Source organism: Macrobrachium rosenbergii, chromosome 51 (genome assembly GCF_040412425.1).
Source record: "Macrobrachium rosenbergii isolate ZJJX-2024 chromosome 51, ASM4041242v1, whole genome shotgun sequence".
NCBI lineage: Eukaryota > Metazoa > Arthropoda > Malacostraca > Decapoda > Palaemonidae > Macrobrachium > Macrobrachium rosenbergii.
Window position 1 is genome coordinate 5945918 of NC_089791.1, and position 22003 is coordinate 5967920.

Here is a 22003-nt window from a genome sequence, read left to right on the forward strand (position 1 = left end):
TTGGCTTTCCTCCTCCTTTCTGGACCCCCTCCCTTTTTGGTATAAGTGTGTTAAGGCCTGTCTTTAGTTGTGTGATATTTTTCATTGATTTCGTGTATATTGAGGTTCAGGAGTAACTTCTGTCTGGAGATTTATGTATTAAATATTAATATTTTCTCCCTTTTTGTATCCCCCCATAATTAATTTTGGCACACATTATTCTTATTTAGCCATTCCACTGATTGTGGACTTAGCTGGTAATTAAGTGAACACGTTTGGTAAGAGAACTTCTTTGTTATTGTCCGTCAAAGAAGGTCGTCACACTATATTATATGAGAAATACAATTCTTTTACCACTATTTAATGAAACAAACTATTATACTGTAGAAGTTACGTTGTCGAGGGATGCAAAAATTAAAATTTTAAAAAAGCGCCAGCAATACAAATTTAAACTATTAAAAAGGACAATTTAATGTAAAAAAGTACACACTGTAAAATAAAAAATATTATCATCAACAGTATTTTTGAAATTTTAAACACAAAGGAGTAAGTAAAAACTGAACCAACCTATTAAATAGAAGAGGAAGGACGGAGGAAAAATAAAACGAACACTATGAAAGGTACAGTTAGCCAGCAGAGATTTGATTATTTAACGAGGGGGCGAGTTGTTTATCATTACTGATTCGAGAATTGCCAGTTCATGGTTGTTGGAGGCTCGCCCTAGAACTGAAAAATCTTACTTTTCAGCCTGTCTTACTTACATTACATTCTTTCCTATGAACATTATTAGTGTCATTTCATTGTTTTGTCCTACTCTCTGTGTGGAGGGCAACTATTTACTAAAGGTTATTTTGATTATTTTTTCCAGTTTCATCCATATCAAACATCAACGAACCTGATAATCGAGGGCGCACTGTTGTTGTCCCATTGTTTCCGTAGAACATAATGAAGCCATCACCAGTGCCAGAACTTTGCTTGGGATTCCTAGGCCAACTTTTGATGTCTCTGGGACGTGTACGACGAAAATTTTGAGGTTTCCTTGGCCCAAGATGATTTGATTTCTTGCCGTGCCATCTCTCCTAATTACAATAATAAAGAAAATAGCTGCGTGAGATGTTCTCGTCAATTGAGAACACAATCTCCACGGCTTTTACAAGATACCGAAACAAAAGATGACGTTTTTTCTTATACCTGAGTGGCTAAAAATCAAATAAACTCTATCATAAAATGAGAATTAGATCGCAGAATAATTGCGTTATAAAACATCGAATAATTTAAATCTAGATATCAAAAAATGACGTCTACCATAAAAAGCATTTTGCTGATTTTATTAATTCAGACGAATCACAGCAGTAATCATAAGACCGAATTTCATAAATCTTTTTTAGCAAAATACGTCGAAATGTTCTCACTCACCTTAGCTGGCAAAACCACAGCAATAAGCAGAAATAGAAGCATAAATTTGACGGCCAACATAGCTCAGGATTCAAAGACTCGAATCTAGAAATAAAAAAGAATACCTGTCTATAATTATTGTACATTTACCCCTAGTAATGGCGGTAGAATGAGTTTCTGAAAGTGGGTATGATTTTGAACACATGATCTAATTGTGGTTGATATAATAATCTTAGGAAGAGCGTTTTCCAAACATTCTACTTTACACTCTGTTAAATCATACTTAATAGTGCATAGTTTCTTTTGAAAAACATTAACGTTACCGAATACAGCGTGGTAAGCTCATTCTAACCAGCCTTCCCCACCACAACATTCAAAATACTGTACACGCTAGCAATGTAAAGTCTACAGCCATTGGCATGACCTTATCCTTGCGGAGTCGTACGGAAGAATTATATTGGTACGAGTTTGTTTATCTGTCTGCACACTTGACATCTCGAAAAGTAGTATGCAGACTTTGATTAAATTCGGATGGGTGCCGGTGCAAGAAAGAATTGACTGCACTTTCAGATTAATCCACAGGATTTCATTTTGATGGAGCATTGCTGACAGGACGTATCTCAAACAGGAAAGCCAGATTTCTCTGAAGTTTTCTCTAGATCTGGGCAAGAATTAAGGATTTTTATTTTGCGCTCGAGAAGAATATTTCGAAAAGATTATTGACAGATTACAAAAAAAAAAAAAGTGGGGTGGGCTATGGCCAAGAAAGAGATGACTAGATTTTGAGATGGATACAGACTATTTTGATAGTTATTGCCCTGGGAAGGTATGCAATATCACGAGTGCATTCTGGCTCAATGATGGTGGTGATTGGTTTAAGGATTTCGGTTAAACTGACCTTGTGACCACACGACCTCTTTTCATCTAAAATTATAAAAAACTAATCTATTAGAAAATATACAGACAAATCCCCTATAAAGTTTTTTAACAAACCCCACTGTTAATAGGATAATGTTCTACCTGTAACCTGTAAATTATACATATTACCGTTCAAGTCCTGAACTACTGTTTGCCTATCACATGTTTAAGTATTAAAATTTGTTCCATTTCTAAAACTTATTAATACTGATGTTCGTAATACGCTTAATTAGGCACTAGATCAGCATATGGTATGTTTTCCTTTGGGGTATCCTTAGCCAGTTTCTAACAAATTTCCACAGAGATTAGTTTTATTAAAACACTCCACACAACACGCAACCAACTACAGAAACAAACCGACACTTTGCCGATTATCTATCTTATTTCACAAAAATACCTTAATTTTTATCATTGCCAGTTTATTCTAGTCTTAATACAGGCATGCAATCATTTTGATCTTGAACTTCTTCCGATGGTTTTTTTTGTGGCTGTTTCTCTCAGTAAACGACAACTTGTAAACTAACACAGTAACAAATTTCGGGGGGGAAATCATTATCTTAGGGTCCCAGAGATACTGATCCAACAGCAAATCTGGTATCTCTCTCAACAGGAGAAAAGAATCGGTGATAAACTGTGAATGTGAAAGATCTCTGTTGAATTACAACTTATGAAAAAGTGACAAACAAGGGACCATCCGTCCATGGTCCAAGTCATAACGGTGACCGCCCTATATAGTGCAGCAGATAATTGCATATTTCATAAGAATCGTTCAGATAGTGAAACAAGCATGAAGTTTGCACAAGTGCTCTTTAAAGTTCCCTCTATCCAGAAAAGGGCGCTGTACATAAAAAATTTAATATGGCGGCCAAATTCCAAGATGGCGGCCAGTATCGACAGATTTTGGCTAATTTTCACTAGGAATGGCATGTATTTGCTTCTAGCAATATATTAAATATTCCATACTATTTCTTGTGAATATTATGTTTCTGTAGCTTCCCAGTACAGTTTACCTTTAAATATGGGGCTATATGGCTGCCCAAGAAAAGGTAGAAAACAATAGTATAATGAGAAATAATGCCCGTTCAGCAGTGCCAGGTTTTAAGCATGGATCTTGGTTTCTGTGGTTTTGAGTCCACTGTGGGGCCATCTCTTTCGAATAACTCATCAATTTTGAAGGAAAATTAATAAATGTAAAGAGTGTATGTCTGCACAGCAGGGCACACTGGTGACATCACTGCTATTGTAACTCAGCATGGGGTTCAGTGCCAGCTAATCAGCTTTACTAATCCTGTAGTCTTAGATAGTAGTTGTAGTATAGTTTAGTTTAGTGTCCCAAATGCTTTCTAACAGCCCCAGACCAGCTATAGTTGAATGGCAGCACCTGAATAGACAGGATGTGCCAGCGCGGAGAAACCGAGCCAGGGTATGGGAGGGCTGTACATGATGGATATGTACTTACCCGGATGGTGTACAGATCACACGGGACTTAAATGGCACTGGATGAATGATCGGGCTAGGTGTAGGGAGACCGAACCTAGTTGAATCCCATACAGGAATGTGTGCTTTGTTTAAGGTGGTAAAAGGATAACCCCTCGGCCTTAATCAAAAGTGAAATCATGGCAGAATGTGATGCCAATCCAATATTGAGCAGTGAAAAACAAACTGGAGTTTGTGTTGTCTTTGTCAGAAGGACAAGAGGTGAGCATGACATCACCTCAAGTCATCATGTCTAGACCATGATGGGTACACAATGCTGGCAAGAACGGCTGTGTTCAGTGAAATTAATGAAATGCCACTGATAATGGATCCAGCAAGGCTGGATGAAGTGATAACATAGAGAGCCACTCTCAGGAAAAATAAGCAAATACCATGTGAACTGTCAAGCATTTGTTTAACAACACTAAACTGGACCGTGCAAGAAAGCGACAATCCAATGACCAGACCAGCAACACTGAGACTAGTGCGTGCAAAACTACTTGAACCAGTCATGACAATGAAGTTTGCATTTTCTGTGAGAAAGTGGCACCCTGCATCTGATCTCGAACGAGCTAGTACTAGAACCTTGACTTGAAATTGCGTGAATGTGCAGAGATAACAGTGATGTGGCTCGCGCTAAGTTGACTGGTGGAGATGTCATTGCACAGGAGTTTAAAGTATCACCATGCCTGTCTTTGTGCCCTCTACAACAGAAAAAGTCCTACCTGAAGACCTTGAGAAAGACCAAAGGTAACACACAAAAGGTCAGAATGGATGTGTATCACTAGTTCTGTAGAACTGATGACATACGGTATTGAAAACAACCTTTGTTCAGATGAGTCAGTCACATTTCGGCTGGCAGATATTTGCCACCTCTACCAACAACGTCTGGAACAATTGGGTGTAGAGTCACCAATTGTAAATTCCCACGAGACTCAAAGACAAACTTCTGGCAGAAATTCCAGAACTTTCCAGGTATATAAATCTGGCACAGAGATGTATTACTTGCATTTCAAAGGATGTGGGAAAAAGCACTTGCTCAATCATCTGATCTTTCAGAGGCAGTTATCATTGCTAAAGCAGCTTAAATATTCTCAGAAAATCTGCTTGATCATCAGTCACGGTTTGATGGCACATTTTGGAGCAATGTACGAAATTCTGTGCCTCCTCATACTCAGTTTGTAGGATTGGTTGAGCATGGGGCTGACATCAAGTCACAGTTACAATTTGAACATCAAAGTCAGACCAGGCCATTACTTTAGCTCCATGCAGTTCAGCACTACTCGATACAAGAGAAGGGGAGCAACACTCATAGACACTCAAAGACAGAGAGAAACAACACCATTCCCAGTCTACATAGGACTCTCCAGTCTATGCCAAAACCAGGAAGAGAAACCTGGTTGAAATGCTACATCAGTATGGCCTCAGTATCTCTTATGACAGAGTACTGGAGGTCTCTACTGAACCAGGAGATGCCACAGTTAGCAAATATGTGGAGAGGGTGTGGTCCCCAATTGTTACTGCGAAAAGGGTTGTTCACTGCAGTGATGGACAGCATCGACCACAACCCATCTGCAACTACCTTTTTACTCCTTCCATGGAACTAGCATCTCCATATTTCAGCACCCACCAAGGAGAACACTGGACGGGAAAGACAGCAACTAAAGTTTTGCACCTGAGAAAGTGAGGTCGGTGCCTGAATTGCCGGACACATTCACAAACATCTCACCAGCTTCCTTTCAAACAAAAAACCCTGTGCCGCAAACACTGCAATACCAAGCCACCCACAGATATCTTGGGGTACAGCTTGCACTGATATCAGTGGCTAGACAGGTCATAGTCACCCAGGAAATAGATGATGCGGTGAATCTGACGGTCAGCTCATCCGCTTCAATGAAGCCCGAAATTTGATAACCATAACTTCATTGCTTCCTCTCCGCGTGATCAGGCTCATTCTGTTGCTGCGATCAAACGCGTGATGCAGAAAGTGCGGGATGTCATGATTTTCTGAACCCGGCCCAGATACCATAATCACAGCTGATCAGCAATCTATGCCGCCCAGCAAGCAGGTGCAGTGGCTTGTGGCCTGATCAGTATGAAGACAAGTATCTGGTAATGTTTGGTGGTCTGCACATTGAGATGGCAGCAATGGCATCTCTTGGCCTTCTTCATGGCAGTGGTTGGTTGGGAGCTCTGGTGAGCAGGAGTTGCTTCATCTGGAACTACAGAATCCTTCCTGTCAGCTGCAAGTGTAACCAGGACACGGCAGATGCACCAGGTTTGCAGCTCTAGTTGTACAAACTCCTGAGGACCAACGCCACACTGACTACTGTGCTGAAAGCAAACAACGTGAGCAGGCATTAGAGTTTGAGGTGGGTGTGTTATTCGAAGACAGCAAGTCCACAGTTCACTTCTGGCACATGGTGTTGTCTATGGAACTGATATTCCTACTGATCAGGTCCTTCCATTGAGGCCAATTTTGTCCTCTACTGCCAGGCATTGCATGGGCTGATACCCTACTTCTTTTCCAACAATAATACAAACTATGCTCGTTGGCTGCCTATTCACCTCAGGGACATGCTTACCCTAGAGAGTTCACACCCAGAGTTGCACAAGGGGTTCAAGGCTGGCAACTTTTGTTGTGCACAAGATGATCGCCAGTTCTCAGCAATGGCTCTTGACCAAGCTCTGAGCAGACCAATGCCTTTATAAAGGCTGATGGCTGGCGAACCATTGGGCTGACTGAAAGATCGTCAACCTCAGAAGATGGATGGTGGCTGGCCCAGAGATCATCCGCTTGGGTGTCTGCATGCGAAACAGAGGTTCAAAGTAAGAGGTCTAATGAGCAGACAACACACCATGAACAAACACCTCATCACTTGAAGACATTCTTGGAGAGGAGTCAACCCAAGCTGTCATTAACTTTGCAACGCCGAGTCCCTTTTCAGGGAAAGGGAAAAGCCGAGATCTGTCTATTGACAACAAAGACCTTTGCCCACCCCAGCTCAGCTTGAACTTCTACAGACACACACCCTTGACGGGGCGCTAAAATTTCAGGGTTTCAGACTCTTTGGCAAACAATGCGGTCTCCTTCTATGAGCCGATAAAGAGAACAGAACTTTGACTTCTTCGGGCAGAAGCTGCTCCTGTGAAACATTCAAAGCAGAAACTGCAGAGGAGAAGTTGCCAGCTTTTCTCAAAGCTATTTATATCCTGTCAGAGCCGTGAATGTGATCTGCAGGAATTTATTCTTCAACACGAATCAAACATTCCCTGAAAGCTTCCCTTAGTGAGGGTGGTAGGCTGTACATGTCAGAAGTCTCAGCTGACCTGGGTCCTGGAGAGTCATGTTACTAGAGACAAAGGGCAAAAGACTGATGTCCTCATTGTAGATGTAGCTTTGGTCCATGCCTGCCACCAAAGAAAGGAAAAGACCTTTGAGGGCTATGCACTTTGCGACTTCTTGCCTGTGATACAATCCTATAGCAGCAAGTACACACATCATCACATCTTGTATTTGATGTATACAATACATCCAGCCTCAAAGCCTGAGACAGAGCTCTAGCATTGGTCAAGGAGGGAGGTTAGGTGACAGACAGAGCACAATTCCATCCAACTGGCGCAATTTCCTAAGACACGATGCCAACAAGACAGTTGTTCCAGTTCCTGGCAGACAAAGTTGCCCAGATGTCTGCCACAAATGTTGTCATTGCCACGAAAGGGTCTGCTGTCCTCAGCACTCATGAGGCTAGTCTTCAGGACTGGAAAAAGTGCTCTCATGAGGAAGCTGACACCCGCATCTTTCTCCATGCCAAATATGCCACAGAACATGGAGCCAAGACCATCACGGTTAAAAACAAATGACACAGATGTTCTTGTCGTTGCAGGTGATGCTTTCTCCACTCTCCACAATCTAGGGCTAGAAAGCTATGGGTGGCATTTGGCTTAAGGCTGAGCCTGCTGGATTGCTGGCCATGACTGTGCAACTCTCTGGGCCGGGAGAAGGTGAATGGCATGCTCTTCTTCCATGCGTTCTGAGCTGTGATACAGTGTCCAGCCTTCCGGAGCAAGGGCAAGAGAAGACCGCCTGGCAGACATGGAACATCTTCCAGAGGCACTCCACTGTGTTCTCCAAACTGAGTCACTACCCTCTCAGAGTGGAAGGTGACCTGAAGGTCCTGGAGAGGTTTGTCATACTTATGTATGAAAGATCCAGCACTGCTGGCACTGTGGATGAGCTAGACTTGATATGTTGCCAGAAAACAAAGGGCATATCAGCCATTCCACCAACCAGGGGAAGCTCTCCTCCCAACACACAAGCGTTAACTCGTACCAGGCTGGTTGTGTGTGGGGCAGGCCGCAGTGTCAGCCACAGCCAGAAACCTGCTGAGTGGGGATGGCAAAAGTCTGGTGAAGCATGGCAAGTCCTCTGGACAACCAACTTTCGCCCTTAGCCAAGTTGCCAACAGCTTACCAAATGTGGATGCAAGCAGGCTGTCGGGAAAGATGCAAGTGCTACAAGCTGGTCTTCCTGCCCAGCTCGTGCACTTTGCAAATGTGGAAATCCTAGATAAATATTGCCCTCTCTTCAGTAGATAATCTAAGCAGGCATCAGCGTGTCATGCTATGCCTACCTTCTTATCCTCGAATTTTCAAGTGTAGGTTAGAGACCTATACCATAGATTGGTTGCGTTTGATCCAGTATTTCTCTTCTTTTTCTTTTATGGTTACAGTCTTAGACACAATGTTGTATGTGACCATACCATTACTATTTCGGTTGAAAATGGCATATTAGTTAAACTGTCTACGATCACATGAATATACCATTAGAAATAAAAACAGTTGGTCTCTATGTCTGCTAGCTGTGGATAGAAAAAAAACTTTTATGGCAACCATTTTTATGCATACATCTTGGTTACAATTCATTTAGTAAGGGTTTTCAATAGCCAAGAGTTGCCAACAGCTTACCAAATGTGGATGCAAAGCAGGCTGTCGGGAAAGGTGCAAGTGCTAAGCTGGGTCTTCCTGCACAGTCCTGTGCACTTGCAAATGTGAAGTCTAGATAAATATTGCCCTCTCTTCAGTAGATAATCTAGCTTGAGCATCCAACGTGTCATGCTATGCCTACCTTCTTATCCTCGAATTTTTCAAAGGTGTAGGTTGAGAGACCTATACATAGATTGGCATGCTTAGTCCGTATTTTTCTTTTTATGGTTACAGTCTTAGACACAATGTTGTATGTGACCATACTCATTACTATTTCAGTTGAAATAGCATATTAGTTAAACTGTCTGATCACATGAATATACCATTAAATAAAAACAGTTGGTCTCTATAAATTGCTACAGGGGATAGAAAAACTTTTATGGCAACCATTTTGTACGCCATCTTGGTTACAATTCATTTAGTAAGGGTTTTCAATAAAATGTGTGGTATGGAACATTAACTGCTGGTGTTAGAAAATGGTTACCTACCACCACAAGCCCCTCTATCTTAAAGAGATAAACCTGTGGCAGAAGCAGACATCCACACCTGAGTACAGTATTCTACTCAAGGAAGGACAAATGACCTAAAACATTTTGCATTGATTTTATTGCTGTTATAAATATATGAAGCCTTACGTTCAATACCTAAGTTCCATACAGAATTTGTTGACATTTTCATCAGATGTTTCTCAAACGTAAGATGTGACTCAAAAACCACGAAAGTATAGTTAAAGCTTCAGCCTCATTCAGCACAGTTCCATCCACTTGAAGGGGAGGATGGGGTGGAAAATCAGTAAGAGATCTACAAATTAACTGTGTTTTTGTATTACTGGAGTTCAGCCTCATACCACTCAGTTCCATGTCATGATCGGGACTAACGGGAGCATCGTTTCTCATAAGGGGAGACTTGACTACAGTGACTTGACTACACCCACAAGTGTTGCATCGTCAGCATATTAAATGATCTTGTTTTCCAGGCCAACAACCATATCACTTGTATACACTAACAATGACAGCAGACCAAGAAAACTACCCTGTGGAACTCCAGACACAATAGGTTGTGGTTTGCTAAGGATCCCATCAACTGCAACTTGCTGCTACCCACCCGTAAGGAAACACTGAAGTAATCCTAAAACATATCCACCCACTTCAAGGTTGAAATTTATGAATAAGGGCCTTGTGATTTTCTAAATCGAAAGCAGCACTAAAATATATTTAAATTACCCCACACTCAAAACTAAATTTCAAGGTTCTCTTACAAATGGCATGTCAAATCTAAACGATACCTAACTGCACCCTATATGCATACTGACTATCAGCTTAGATTCTACATACTTGTATAGTGGGATAAAAATAAGTTTTTCTGCAACTTTGAAGAGCATAGAGAGACCAGAAATTGTCCTGTAGGAACTGCACTCCCCAGATATGCCACTCTTCGGGACAGGTACTGTATAACTACTCTTGTGCTCATCCGCGAAGATACTATGTCAACATAAAAATCTATAGTATCTACCAATCTTGGGAGACAATGCACAAGAAATTTTTTTTTTAAACAAAGGGCAGACACCATCAGGATCTTCTACACCCCAACTTTCAAGATTATCAAGAGTGAAATCATAATCTTGTAAGAATAGGTTCAGGATGACAAGCGTCAGGGAGAGGGACATCCTCAGCCGATTGCTTAGCTAAAGCTCGATGAAGCAGTTCACCTCCTTTCCTTAGGGCCAGTAACCAATCTACCATCATCTGTTGGTAGTGGTGAAATGGAAGACGAGCCTGACCTAAAAATAGAAGATGCCAATTTGGTCCAGTACAGACGAGGCTGAGTACGGCGAGACTTAACAGAAAAGGTGTAATTTTCATGAGAATGATTTAATTTCTATGTGTTGAATTTGGTCTGTTTGTCATGGTAAGCTTGTCTACTTGTATCATCAAACCAAGGCTGGTAATTTGTCCTAATCTTGATGACCTTTCTAGGGACACCTTACTAAAATAAACTAAAGTATTTCATTTAATTTTTGCTTGGGATCTGGATCTTATAACATCTGAAATATTAAGTGCCTGACAAGCTTCAACAATGAGACCCCAACTGTTTCTAGATTTCAGTCAGTGTTTAAAGAATACAATACCATACGCGGGCATATGGCTTATAACGATAAAGGGTTATGGAAACAACTCTTGTTTTGTAAGTAAGAACTACAAAGTAATGGTACGGTTTTCCTTTAGAAATCCACAATTTATCAGAAAAAAATAGTCGACTTGTGTCACCAGGAAAGCTGTAAAGAAAGAGAGAGAGAGAGAGAGAGAGAAACAACAGAAGAATAAAAAACTCATATGATTTCTTGGTGCTACATGTTTTCAGTAACTCTGGTTCCAAACCTTTCAAACCTTACTCAAAAGTGACGCATTATAAGAGAATGACCGCAATCGACGAGGTGAGAATCAGGACAAGCTAAATAATTATTTGTTATGATAGCTAATCAAAAATCTAAATATGCCGTCACCCTTCGGATTACACAGAACCAGGTCGCCTGTTCAGTTAGGTGTCCTTCCACCTGTTTTGGGAAAATATTAAAAAAATTGTGCCTGTTCACGAAAAAAATTAACACAGCAACTATTTATTCTAATCATTTTTAATTTTACCTGTTAAATTATTTCTGTCCTCCGAAATGACGAGGGGAATGCACCCTCTCGAGTCAGAGAGGTTAATATAAGTGAGATCCACAGTGCCTTGCATCACTTCCTTATTTTAATAATTGTTTTAATACCTTTTTGAAAGAATATTATTTCCTACAATCCAAAATTCATATAAGTGGAAAAGGGGAATGCAGGAGACCTGTGGCATATAGGAATCGTTACCACTACACCGTAAAAGAAAACCTGAGATTCAATATAAACGATGACAAAAATGGTTTAGGACGAACAAAGAAAGGAGAAATCAGCTTGTGATTAATGGGGATCATTACAAAGAATGATGGCCTCAGGGTTGTAGTGATGCCTAAGAAATACGTTGTTTCAGCTGATATGGAAAACTCGTGTGGGCAGGATTTGTATACAAGTGTGCAAAATTTCTCCGAAGTAGGTGGGTGCCAAGTTTTTGTATCCAGGCGTAATGACCCTATTTTTCAGAAAGGTGCCGCTTAAACCTCCACTTAAACCGTTTTCCTTACTAAAAAGATATTCGTGCAAGGTTGTTGGAAAGAAAAATAAGTTATCCCCTAAGTTTGATTTTCTATAAACATCTACTTACCTTATTATCGCTCTGATTATTCCTGAAAATCATGCTCAATGTAGTAGGCTACTTAAACTGCTACCAACTATCATTGAACTTTTGAATATAATTCTAACGTCGCCAGCCAAGGTGAAAAATTGCTCAACGACTGATGTTGTTATTTCAAAAATCCACTAATTTATATATTTTGTGCGCAATGTCTCTACATGAAGTCTGGAATTCCTTGGTATTTACGTTTTCAGTTACTATGCTGAGACAATGATTATTGGGTGACGAATTGCTCAGTGAGAGCCACGAAGTTGTCCACGGCTGCTGGTGGGGTGGTTGTTCAAAATCAATAGGTTTCAAGGACACTCATATGGCACATTTTTTAACAAAATCTGGATTTCTCGGATGTAATCCTCGGCAAATGACGCTTACATGATTTACAAACCGGTGTCAGCAATGATGGAACCCAATATGTAATGTTCCGGGCATAATCTTTGACATAACCCTGTTTTCTGGTGGTAGGGAGTGGGAGAGATTGAGAACATCCCAACTCTTCAGACATTTTCTTCATTCTGAAGGTGTAGGGTCAGGTTTTCACTGACATGGTAAGGCACGACAGAGAGTTTGATAAGAGAAGAACTGTGTGGATCAAGTGTTTGTTATGAAATAGATATTTGGGGAAATGCTGGAAGTGGAGACACTGAAACCAAAACAAAAATGGAAAAGATAATGGAAAAAGAAAGCGAAAAATTTATGACCAATTCTTTCAGTATCAAAATTGTTTGCCATTAAGAATTCATCCATGTCACAGAACAAGTCAGCAAGTTTCTGATATTAACTGACAATGTGTGAGGAAAGGCTGACTAAAGAAAAAATAGAAGAAAAATCGTACTTAAAAAATGTTCTCCTTTACCAGTGGAAAAGAACACCTGGGGAAAGACAAGTTTTATGTTATTTATGTACAACACGGAAAAGGCAGCTGTTTTATCTTTGTTCAAGTCTATTTGTCTACTTCCTGGTCAACTATCTTTGCCTCTAGTTTTTTCCTGAAGGCCTTAACTCTATTGTTATTTCTGTTTTTCCCAACTCTGTAATCTTATGTCTTATGAAATTCAGACGTATCCATTCCTTCGTGTTTACCCTACTACTGTCAGCGTTCATATGTCTGCTTCCCTTTAGCACTGGTTTAATGAATTTCACTTGTTGCCTTCAAGACAGACTTGACGCGAGTATGTGCACGCGTGCGCACATGCATGCTATGCCTGCACGAAGAAACCAAAGTATTGTACATGGATCCATGCATGGATTATTATCAAAGTATTTGGAACCAGATTCTTTCATCCAAATCAACTGGCCTTCGACCTATAACAAATTTTCATTGCGTACTACTTGAAATATCTGACATACCATCAAGATAAAAAATAAATCTTATAATAAATGTATTCATGTCATGTTGCAAAGATAACTGGCATTTAAAATTTTTTTCACACGCTGAAAAGAGGTCCAATGTTCGAAAGAATAAAGCAATAAAATACTGACATGAAGAAATATAGTACGGTAACCTACAAGCGACAATGGTGGTAATCATATTGTCTCTCCCTATTACTAAACGTGTTTCGTTATAGCTTTGGCGTCTGATACTCTTGATGATAATTCTGCGGTTTATTGATGCTCTCTGGTGACAAATGTAGATATAAATTACGGTGGATTACAAAACCAACCTTCCCAGGTGTTGGCACAAAACGCAGGATTTAATCGAGGCAGAGGTATTCTCCGGTCATTTCCGCATGTACAGTATGCCAGCCACCAAATGCTGTTCTTTTGAAACACAGATTATACAAATACTGCGCAGGTGGGGAGCACACGCGTAGAATATTACAAAGAGAAGAACAATAATGCTGTATGACGTAGCGGTTATTAGCGCAGGATTTTTGTAGGATATTAGAGAAGTATTCGGATATATGACGTTTAGCCAGTTGTAAAGACTATGTTTTTAAGAGGTAATCATATACAGTTATATAACCATAAGGAATTGAGAGTTTTGTAGCTTAACCAAAGTTTGCTCTATATAACAAAATATAAGAACAAGAAGTATTCTCTACACCAAAGAAGGCATTTTTCATAGTCGTGGCTTCTGATCCACTTCAGGATGTTGAAAAACAAAACGAAAATCGCATAGAAGGACTGAATACAGCGACAAAAGTGAGGAATAGGGGAGGTGTTACGCGATACTGATTTAGTGCTCATATGCGAAGCTCCAACACACGACGATAAACAGGTGAATTGTCACGTACAGTCGGAGGTAGCTGATGCTATGGAAGCCATCACACGCACCCAATTATACTCATCTGCTAGTATCAGAGAGCAGCAGTCTAAATCAAATGATGAATCAGTATACTGACAGATATTAGTGGGGAGAGGGAGAGGTCAGCTCTCAATCTCCAGTTGAAAGATGGAAGTAGCTATGACTGCTGCTTCTCTCGAACCAATCCCATAGATCAGTGATTCTCAAACTGGGTGCCATGGCACCCTGTGGTGCCACAGACAGTGCCTAGGGGTGCCGCAACATTGTTATGAATTTTGTTTGACTAGATCATCTCAATGAACATTTGTAAAAAAAACGAAAGTTTGCAGAAGTCTTCATATAATTATTATCAGTGTGTTTACTCCAATTATGTTTATCTAATCCTTCTGATATGCTCTTTGTCTGTACAGTATATTTCTGCATGCCCGGTGTTACGATTTTGGTTTGAGTAATAATAATAATTTTATTTATTAAATAAGAAGTTAACTCAGGCGTTATTATGGGATGGTGAAGAAGGGGTGCCACGGTAATGGTTACATTAGTTGGGGTGCCATCACTAAAAAAAGATTGAGAACCACTGCCATAGATTATGAAAATTTGGCTATAAAACCAAGCACCAAGGCACTTTCAGCCATTGAGCGTTCAAGACAATTAAAAGGAGTAGGAATGGTTGGACAGCAAGCTGGAAGAAAGGAAGCGGGGATGTAGATAAATTAAAAGGCTAGCCTAAACGGTGGGTGCAGCCAGTGGCCAAAAGGATGCTGCACGTAACCTTTATTAATGCCCACAGTACACCATATGAGGTACACTAACTGCACTATCTCACTACAGGGCGAGCTAGTCGCCTATTAAGCAAAACAATGTGTTTAAGAACAGCCATACACGCACGCACTATTTTTACATGTATATGTTGTTATAAATATCTAGCCCTAAGCTCAAAGAGAAACTGAACCTTCCTCATAATAAATAAAGACGAAAATTTCAAACGAAAGGGAATTCTGTAGCTACCCTCTCGGCTCCTACATGGAGACACATGGAGATATAGGCGTTGTAACCCACGTTGCCAAATGTACTTCTCTGGAGTTTTAAAGGTCTGCCATTTCCGTTTCCTGTTTTTAACCCGTGTCTATTATTGTCTCCCGGAGCTATATACTTCTGGTTGCTCCCTATTGCCTCGACTTTCCTTAAAAAATCTTTCCATTCTTCCTGGTCTCAGTTCTTCATATAGGCCTAATTAAATCTCTTTTTGGACCTACTCATGATACTGGACTTCTGCACTTTTAATTTACTTGTTGTTGTGCTAATTTACCTACATATATTTGTAAACTACAAGCTCACAGAAGCTCTCCCATTTGTTGATACGTCTGCTTGTTTATATATATATATATATATATATATATATATATATATATATATATATATATATATATATATGTGTGATGTATATATATATATATATATGACTTTTATCACATCATATATGATTCATGACTTTACAATCACCGTGATTAACATATATGAAAATATATTATTTCCGAGGTAGAGCGAATTGGATATTAAAGGACGTTTGTAGATTTACTGATTATATATATATATATATATAATATATATATATATATATATAATATTATGTATATATATACACATATACATATATATATATATATATATATATATATATATATATATATATATATATATATATATATATATATATATATATATCCAAACAGAGGTGCCACAGCCAGATATACATCAATGGGGAGGCGGACATAAAGACTTGATGAGAAGGGTCAATTAGTCTTTCGTTTTCTCTTCGGTCGTAACATTGCCACTGAATGGGTTGGTCCAGATCTGCTTACCTTTTATACTGTAATTTTTTTTTTTTTAGAGAGAGAGATTTTGTTTTGTTTTTAAGTTGTCCTTTTAATTGTTCCATCTATTTTTTTTATTTGTAATCCATTGTGCAATCTTAATTTTTAAATTGAAATTTATAGCCTTTCTGTAATTAATGTTATTTATTTTGTACAGCCCTCGAAAATGTATTGAAGACATTACGAAACGTCGCGAATAAATTGACCCTTTTTAACAAGTCTTTATGTCTGCCTGCTCATTGATGTATGTATATATATATATATATATATATATATATATATATATATATATATATATATATATATATATATATAAATATATATATATATATATATATATATATATACAGGTATATATATATATATATATATATATATATATATATATATATATATATATATATGTAAAGGCCATTTCTGAGCCTATACTTGATTTAAGTCTCTGTTTTATGAACAGAGGTTTGATCTCGCTTATTCCAAGACATTGTGTGATAGCAATAATGTGAGCCGGCATCATAAGTTATATCTTTCCCTAACTAAAATCTCTCTGTTCCTACATGAGTAATGTCCCGTGTTCTTATATCAAGTGTACATCTATCCTGACCCAAGATTGATTGGAATTGCATCATTAGAAAAATCTGTTTTTATTAAATTAATTATTCAGGGATTAGATTCCCCTATCATTATTGTGCCTCATTGCAAGGGGGTTCCTTCCACTGAAATATTAAGTGGTGTCCTGATGCACTTACAGCAATTGTAAATTACTAGGATTTAAACACCTTAAATGAGGTGGCTGCGGAAATTGTTACCATTCCGATTCTTAGCTAATACATTGAGATATGGATCTTAATCCCATGACGTTTACCCACTAGAGTCGTCTTACTGCCAGGTACATGATTCAATGCTTAGGTCACTTGGGCTGCTATAGCTCTTAATGGAATGAACCATCACCTTTCTGGTCCCACCCAGGCAATCTTGCTGGTGAAGCAATATACTTCTGGTCTCAGCATGTGTGCGTGTTAGTGAGGCCAGATGTTTACTTCTACAAACACATAAATAACTTGCACTTTTGCTCACGTGAAAATAACCATGGGCTCAAACATCTCTTGAACATTTGTGGAAAAGATTGACACATTTCCTGAATGATGTCTCTAATTTCACTCGTTTCCAGGAAATTTAATTGCCTGATAAAAAGGTGGAGAACACTTGTTTTATTGCATACTGACACACACACACACACACACATATATATATATATATATATATATATATATATATATATATATCTATATATATATATATATATATGTATATATACACACACACACACACACACACACACACACACACATATATATATATATATATATATATATATATATATATATATATATATATATATATATATATATATATAGGCTGTGTGTATATATCTATTATAAGGCAAAGAGATGTAATGATAATCCTTAGGAGGTGCAGGTTTAATGTACCGGTGAATGTCAAACACGAGAGCAATGCTGTAACCAGTAAGAGGCTGAACAAGTCTCACACACACACACGGAATGTTAGGCTAAGAGTAGAGAATATTAATAATTTACAGCCAGATGTATATGAAAGAATGGGGAAATGCTGGTAGGCACTGAATCACAAGTTTTACCAACCCCAGTCTACGATACAACAAATACCGTTAGGTGACAGGATCAAAACAAGACCACACATCACAAGAGGACTGAAACGGAACAGCAAAGCTAATATTGAATTTACTAGACTGGTTGATTTACACTGGAATAATGTCACTGACAACAAGGAGAATAAGACCAGAGGAAAGGAAAAAAAAAGTTAAGCATACTTTAGTTTAACCAGACCACTTAGCTGATTGACAGCTCTCCTAGGGCAGGCCCGAAGGATTAGACTTATTTTACGTAGCTAAGAACCAGCTGGTTACCTAGCAACGGGACCTACGGCTTATTGTGGAATCTGAACCACATTATAGCGAGAAATGAATTTCTATCACCAGAAATAAATTCCTCTAATTCTTCATTGGCCAGCTGGAGAATCGAATGAGGGGCACAGCTCAGTGCTAGCCGGGAACGAAATCGACCGGTCCAATGAGGGACTGAATATGTCATGAAGGACGACACCGAAAAATAACGGGTGGGAAGTACAAAGGGCACTCATTATGATACTAAAGGCAGCTTTGCCAAGATCCACTAGATGATCTCCAGTCTTATTGGTTCTTAGATGAAGACGCAGTCATTAACACGAAAGTTTGGATCCATAAACAATCATAGAAAATAGGAAATCTATCTTTAATGCTAATGTGCACAAGGATTTGTCTCTCATTATGTTACCAATTATGTATAAATTCTATCAGTTTCTCCATGTAAGAATACATGAAACTGATACACAGATACAAATCCACAGCACTCCAGGAAAAAACCAAGAACTTGTGCGACGCAGAGAATGTGAAAGGGCAGATCAGTAGTCATGAGACACAAGTACCAGAAAACTGAAGAAAATTAATACAAACATAGTTTGGGTTTGAGGATGTAGGACAATGCACTACACATAAGATTCCGTAACTAATGATGAACATATGTTCTATTACGTACATTTACTGGAAACTTTGGGAAAACTTGCAATGATTCAGTTGTAGTACAAAACTAATACTTGTATGATTTGGTCATAAGAAGATTAATTGAATTACGTTAATATTAAAGGAAGTTGGAGTGACTATCTTTCCTAGTGATATTTCATACAGATAACTGAGAGCTAATAAAACAAGTACAGTCTGACAGACGTTACAATAGATAATAGTGCAAACTTGTCAGTCCCTTCACATAAAAGCAAGAGTGGTAAGAGTTCGTTAGCCTTAGGCTATATAGTGCTCCAAATTCTGTGGATTAGGACCAAGGTACCAGGGTACTAGGGGTTAGGGGTGGGAGATAACCCTGGTATACTCTGGGTAATAACCTCATGATGAGCAAATAAAAACAAGGTTAAAAAAAGAAAAAGGTCATTCACAGGAATTATGAGAACTAGAATTTCTGTCATTAGCCTGAACCTACACCTGAACAAGAATGTGGCGGGAATAAACTGATTATAAATTTTGAATGATTGCTGCTTCTAAAATGGGAACAATTTCGTTAATATGTTATGTGTTGCGCATTTCACTTATCAGCTGTTCACATAACATATATATTATATATATATGTATATATATATATATATATATATATATATATATATATATAATATATATATATATAATGAATTTTTGTCACATACAGCGTGACATTTCTTATATTCACAAATATTAAACCCAAAATATTGCTTAATATCCAATCCGTTATACCCCGGGATAACTTACAAAAGGGGAATTATGATTGATAAGAGCTCCGTCACCAGTGGGATTCGACCCGCTGCCTGCTTCAGGAACAACGATGTGCGGCGGCTTTTGATCACTAAAACTAATCTTTCCCCGAATTCACAATAAAAAATAAATACATGAAAAAGAAGATAACTACATAAAAGATAACAAATATCAGTCAGTGATAACTTCGATGTAGAGATACAGTCCTCCAAGCCTAAACTTAAATACAAAAAAGGACAAAACTATATCCCTTGTCTATGCAAATCATAAATGTTTCCCTTTACTCGGAGGGAATTAAACAGGACTTGGCATCATTCACACTGACGGGGTCCATAAATACAGATGTAACAGCTGCTGTGAGATTCAGTATTCACGAAATAAACAGATACATTGCGTTCAAGGATTTCATAACTTCTAAGCATTCTTAACTTCACAACATAGGATATTATACACTGCACTATATATATATATATATATATATATATATATATATATATATATATATATATATATATATATATATATATATATAAATATATATATAGTATATATATATACATATATACAGTATATATACATACATACATATATATCAAGTTAAGTATATCTTAATTTAACCAGACCACTGAGCTGATTAACAACTCTCCTACGGCTGGCCTGAAGGATTAGATTTATTTTACGTGGCTAAGAACCAACTGGTTACCTAGCAACGGGACCTACAGCTTATTGTGGAATCCGAACCACATTAGGACGAGAGATGAATTTCTATCACCAGAAATAAATTCCTCTAATTTTTCATTGGCCGGTCGGAGAGTCGAACGCTGGGCCATCAGCGTGCTAGCCGAGAGCTCTACCTACCCTTCCAATGAAGAACTACACACACACACACACACACACACACACACACACACACACACACACATATATATATATATATATATATATATATATATATATATATATATATATATATATATATAGAAGGACAGGGTGACAAGGGAGATAGCCGGTCATCAAAGGTGATACATTTATTGCCGACGCGTTTCGTAACAACATAGTTACATCATCAAGGCTAAAAGAGAAAACAACACAAATTAAAAACACATGGAATATAACTTTGACTTTAAGAGTCTCAACAAATTATACCAAACTTACATTAAAACAAAATGAGATTTAAAAAGCACCTGCTAGCTAAAGGCTGAAGGGTTTATGATTCGGAAAGGAGGGAGAAGCAGCGAAGAAAAACGGCTCAAGCCAGAAACAACTGTATAGAGGTGGTGTGATTGTTCAACTTGGGCACTAACTGCTTAATAAATAATGACTCTAAGATAAGCAGTTCGTGTAAACGGCTTGTTTGGCCCAAGACAGAGAAGTCAGAATAGTTAATGCTGGTGTTACAAATTTTTGTGTGATTTCTGATATTAGAAAATTCAGGATTGGACAATCTGCAGCCAGTACGATGGCTGACACCATTATGTGAATCAGCTCTGACCTTGAGCAATCGCTTAGTCGAACCTACGTAAGTCCCCAAATTACATCTGGGGCAAGTATATTTATATACGACTGAGGATTGCAATAATGGGCAGATTTTGTCTTTAAATTTAAAAGTGATCCTATTGTAAGGGGATTTTTGGAATTAAAATAACTTGCAACATATTAAAGTGTTTTTCAATTGCAGACTTGAGATTCCTTCTAAATTTGTCATCTTGGATGTATGGAATACTGGCATACAGTTTCTTTCGTGGAACAGTGCTTATGGAAGGGAGTCTGATAGTTTCTTATTTAGAAAATTCTTGCAATGTCTGAAGAAAACATGTGAGTTAAAACCAGTTATCGGTAAAATATTTATACAAGAACAAAATTTCTTTATGATATGAATCCCAGGAAGAGGTTAGAGTGTAAGCCCGATGAAGCAAGGTAAAAATTGAATTGAGTTTAAAAATAACAAATTTTATTTAAAATGAGAAAGTCTTTTTCTAGGAAGTGTTTTTCTTCTACCATGTCCAGCAACACCAAAACATTTCCAAAAATGGCAATCGATCCTTATTCCTCCCTCTCAAACTTGTCGGATGTAAATTCATTAATAATAGAGGAACTAATCAAGAAGAAACAAAGGTTATTTTAGACAAAATTTTATTGAACCCAGTGATACTTATTTTAACTATGATCGTTGCTATTTTAAGAAATTGTTGCAGTTAGCAGTGCTGGACACTGCCTTTATTTTTAATGATTGTTTGTACAAACAGGTTGACGGTATGGCAATGGGATCACCCCTCGGTCCTACGTTTTCCAATATTTTTATGTGCTCCTGGAGGAGGACATGTTGGAAAATTGCCCCCTTGGTTTTTATCCTCTTGTGTATAAACGGTTTGTTGATGACACCTTTGTTCTCTTTAAATCAGCTTTCCATGCTGACCAGTTCCTCTCGTACATTAATGAATTACATCCGAATATCAAGTTTACATTAGAGGGAGGAAA

At 38.3% G+C, this 22003-nt stretch overlaps 1 protein-coding gene across 2 annotated transcripts in view; it reads right to left on the reverse strand.

The window, feature by feature from the left end:
- LOC136833124 (uncharacterized) overlaps positions 1–22003 on the reverse strand; it is a 176455-nt gene that overhangs the window by 151236 nt on the left and 3216 nt on the right. For both annotated transcript variants that reach the window (XM_067094782.1, XM_067094781.1), the window contains exons 2-3: positions 1396–1479; positions 875–1058 (exon numbers count right to left, since the gene is read on the reverse strand). In XM_067094782.1, the coding sequence (XP_066950883.1) occupies positions 875–1058; positions 1396–1455 (244 nt within the window). In that variant the 5' untranslated portion in view covers positions 1456–1479. The remainder of the gene's footprint in view (positions 1–874; positions 1059–1395; positions 1480–22003) is intronic.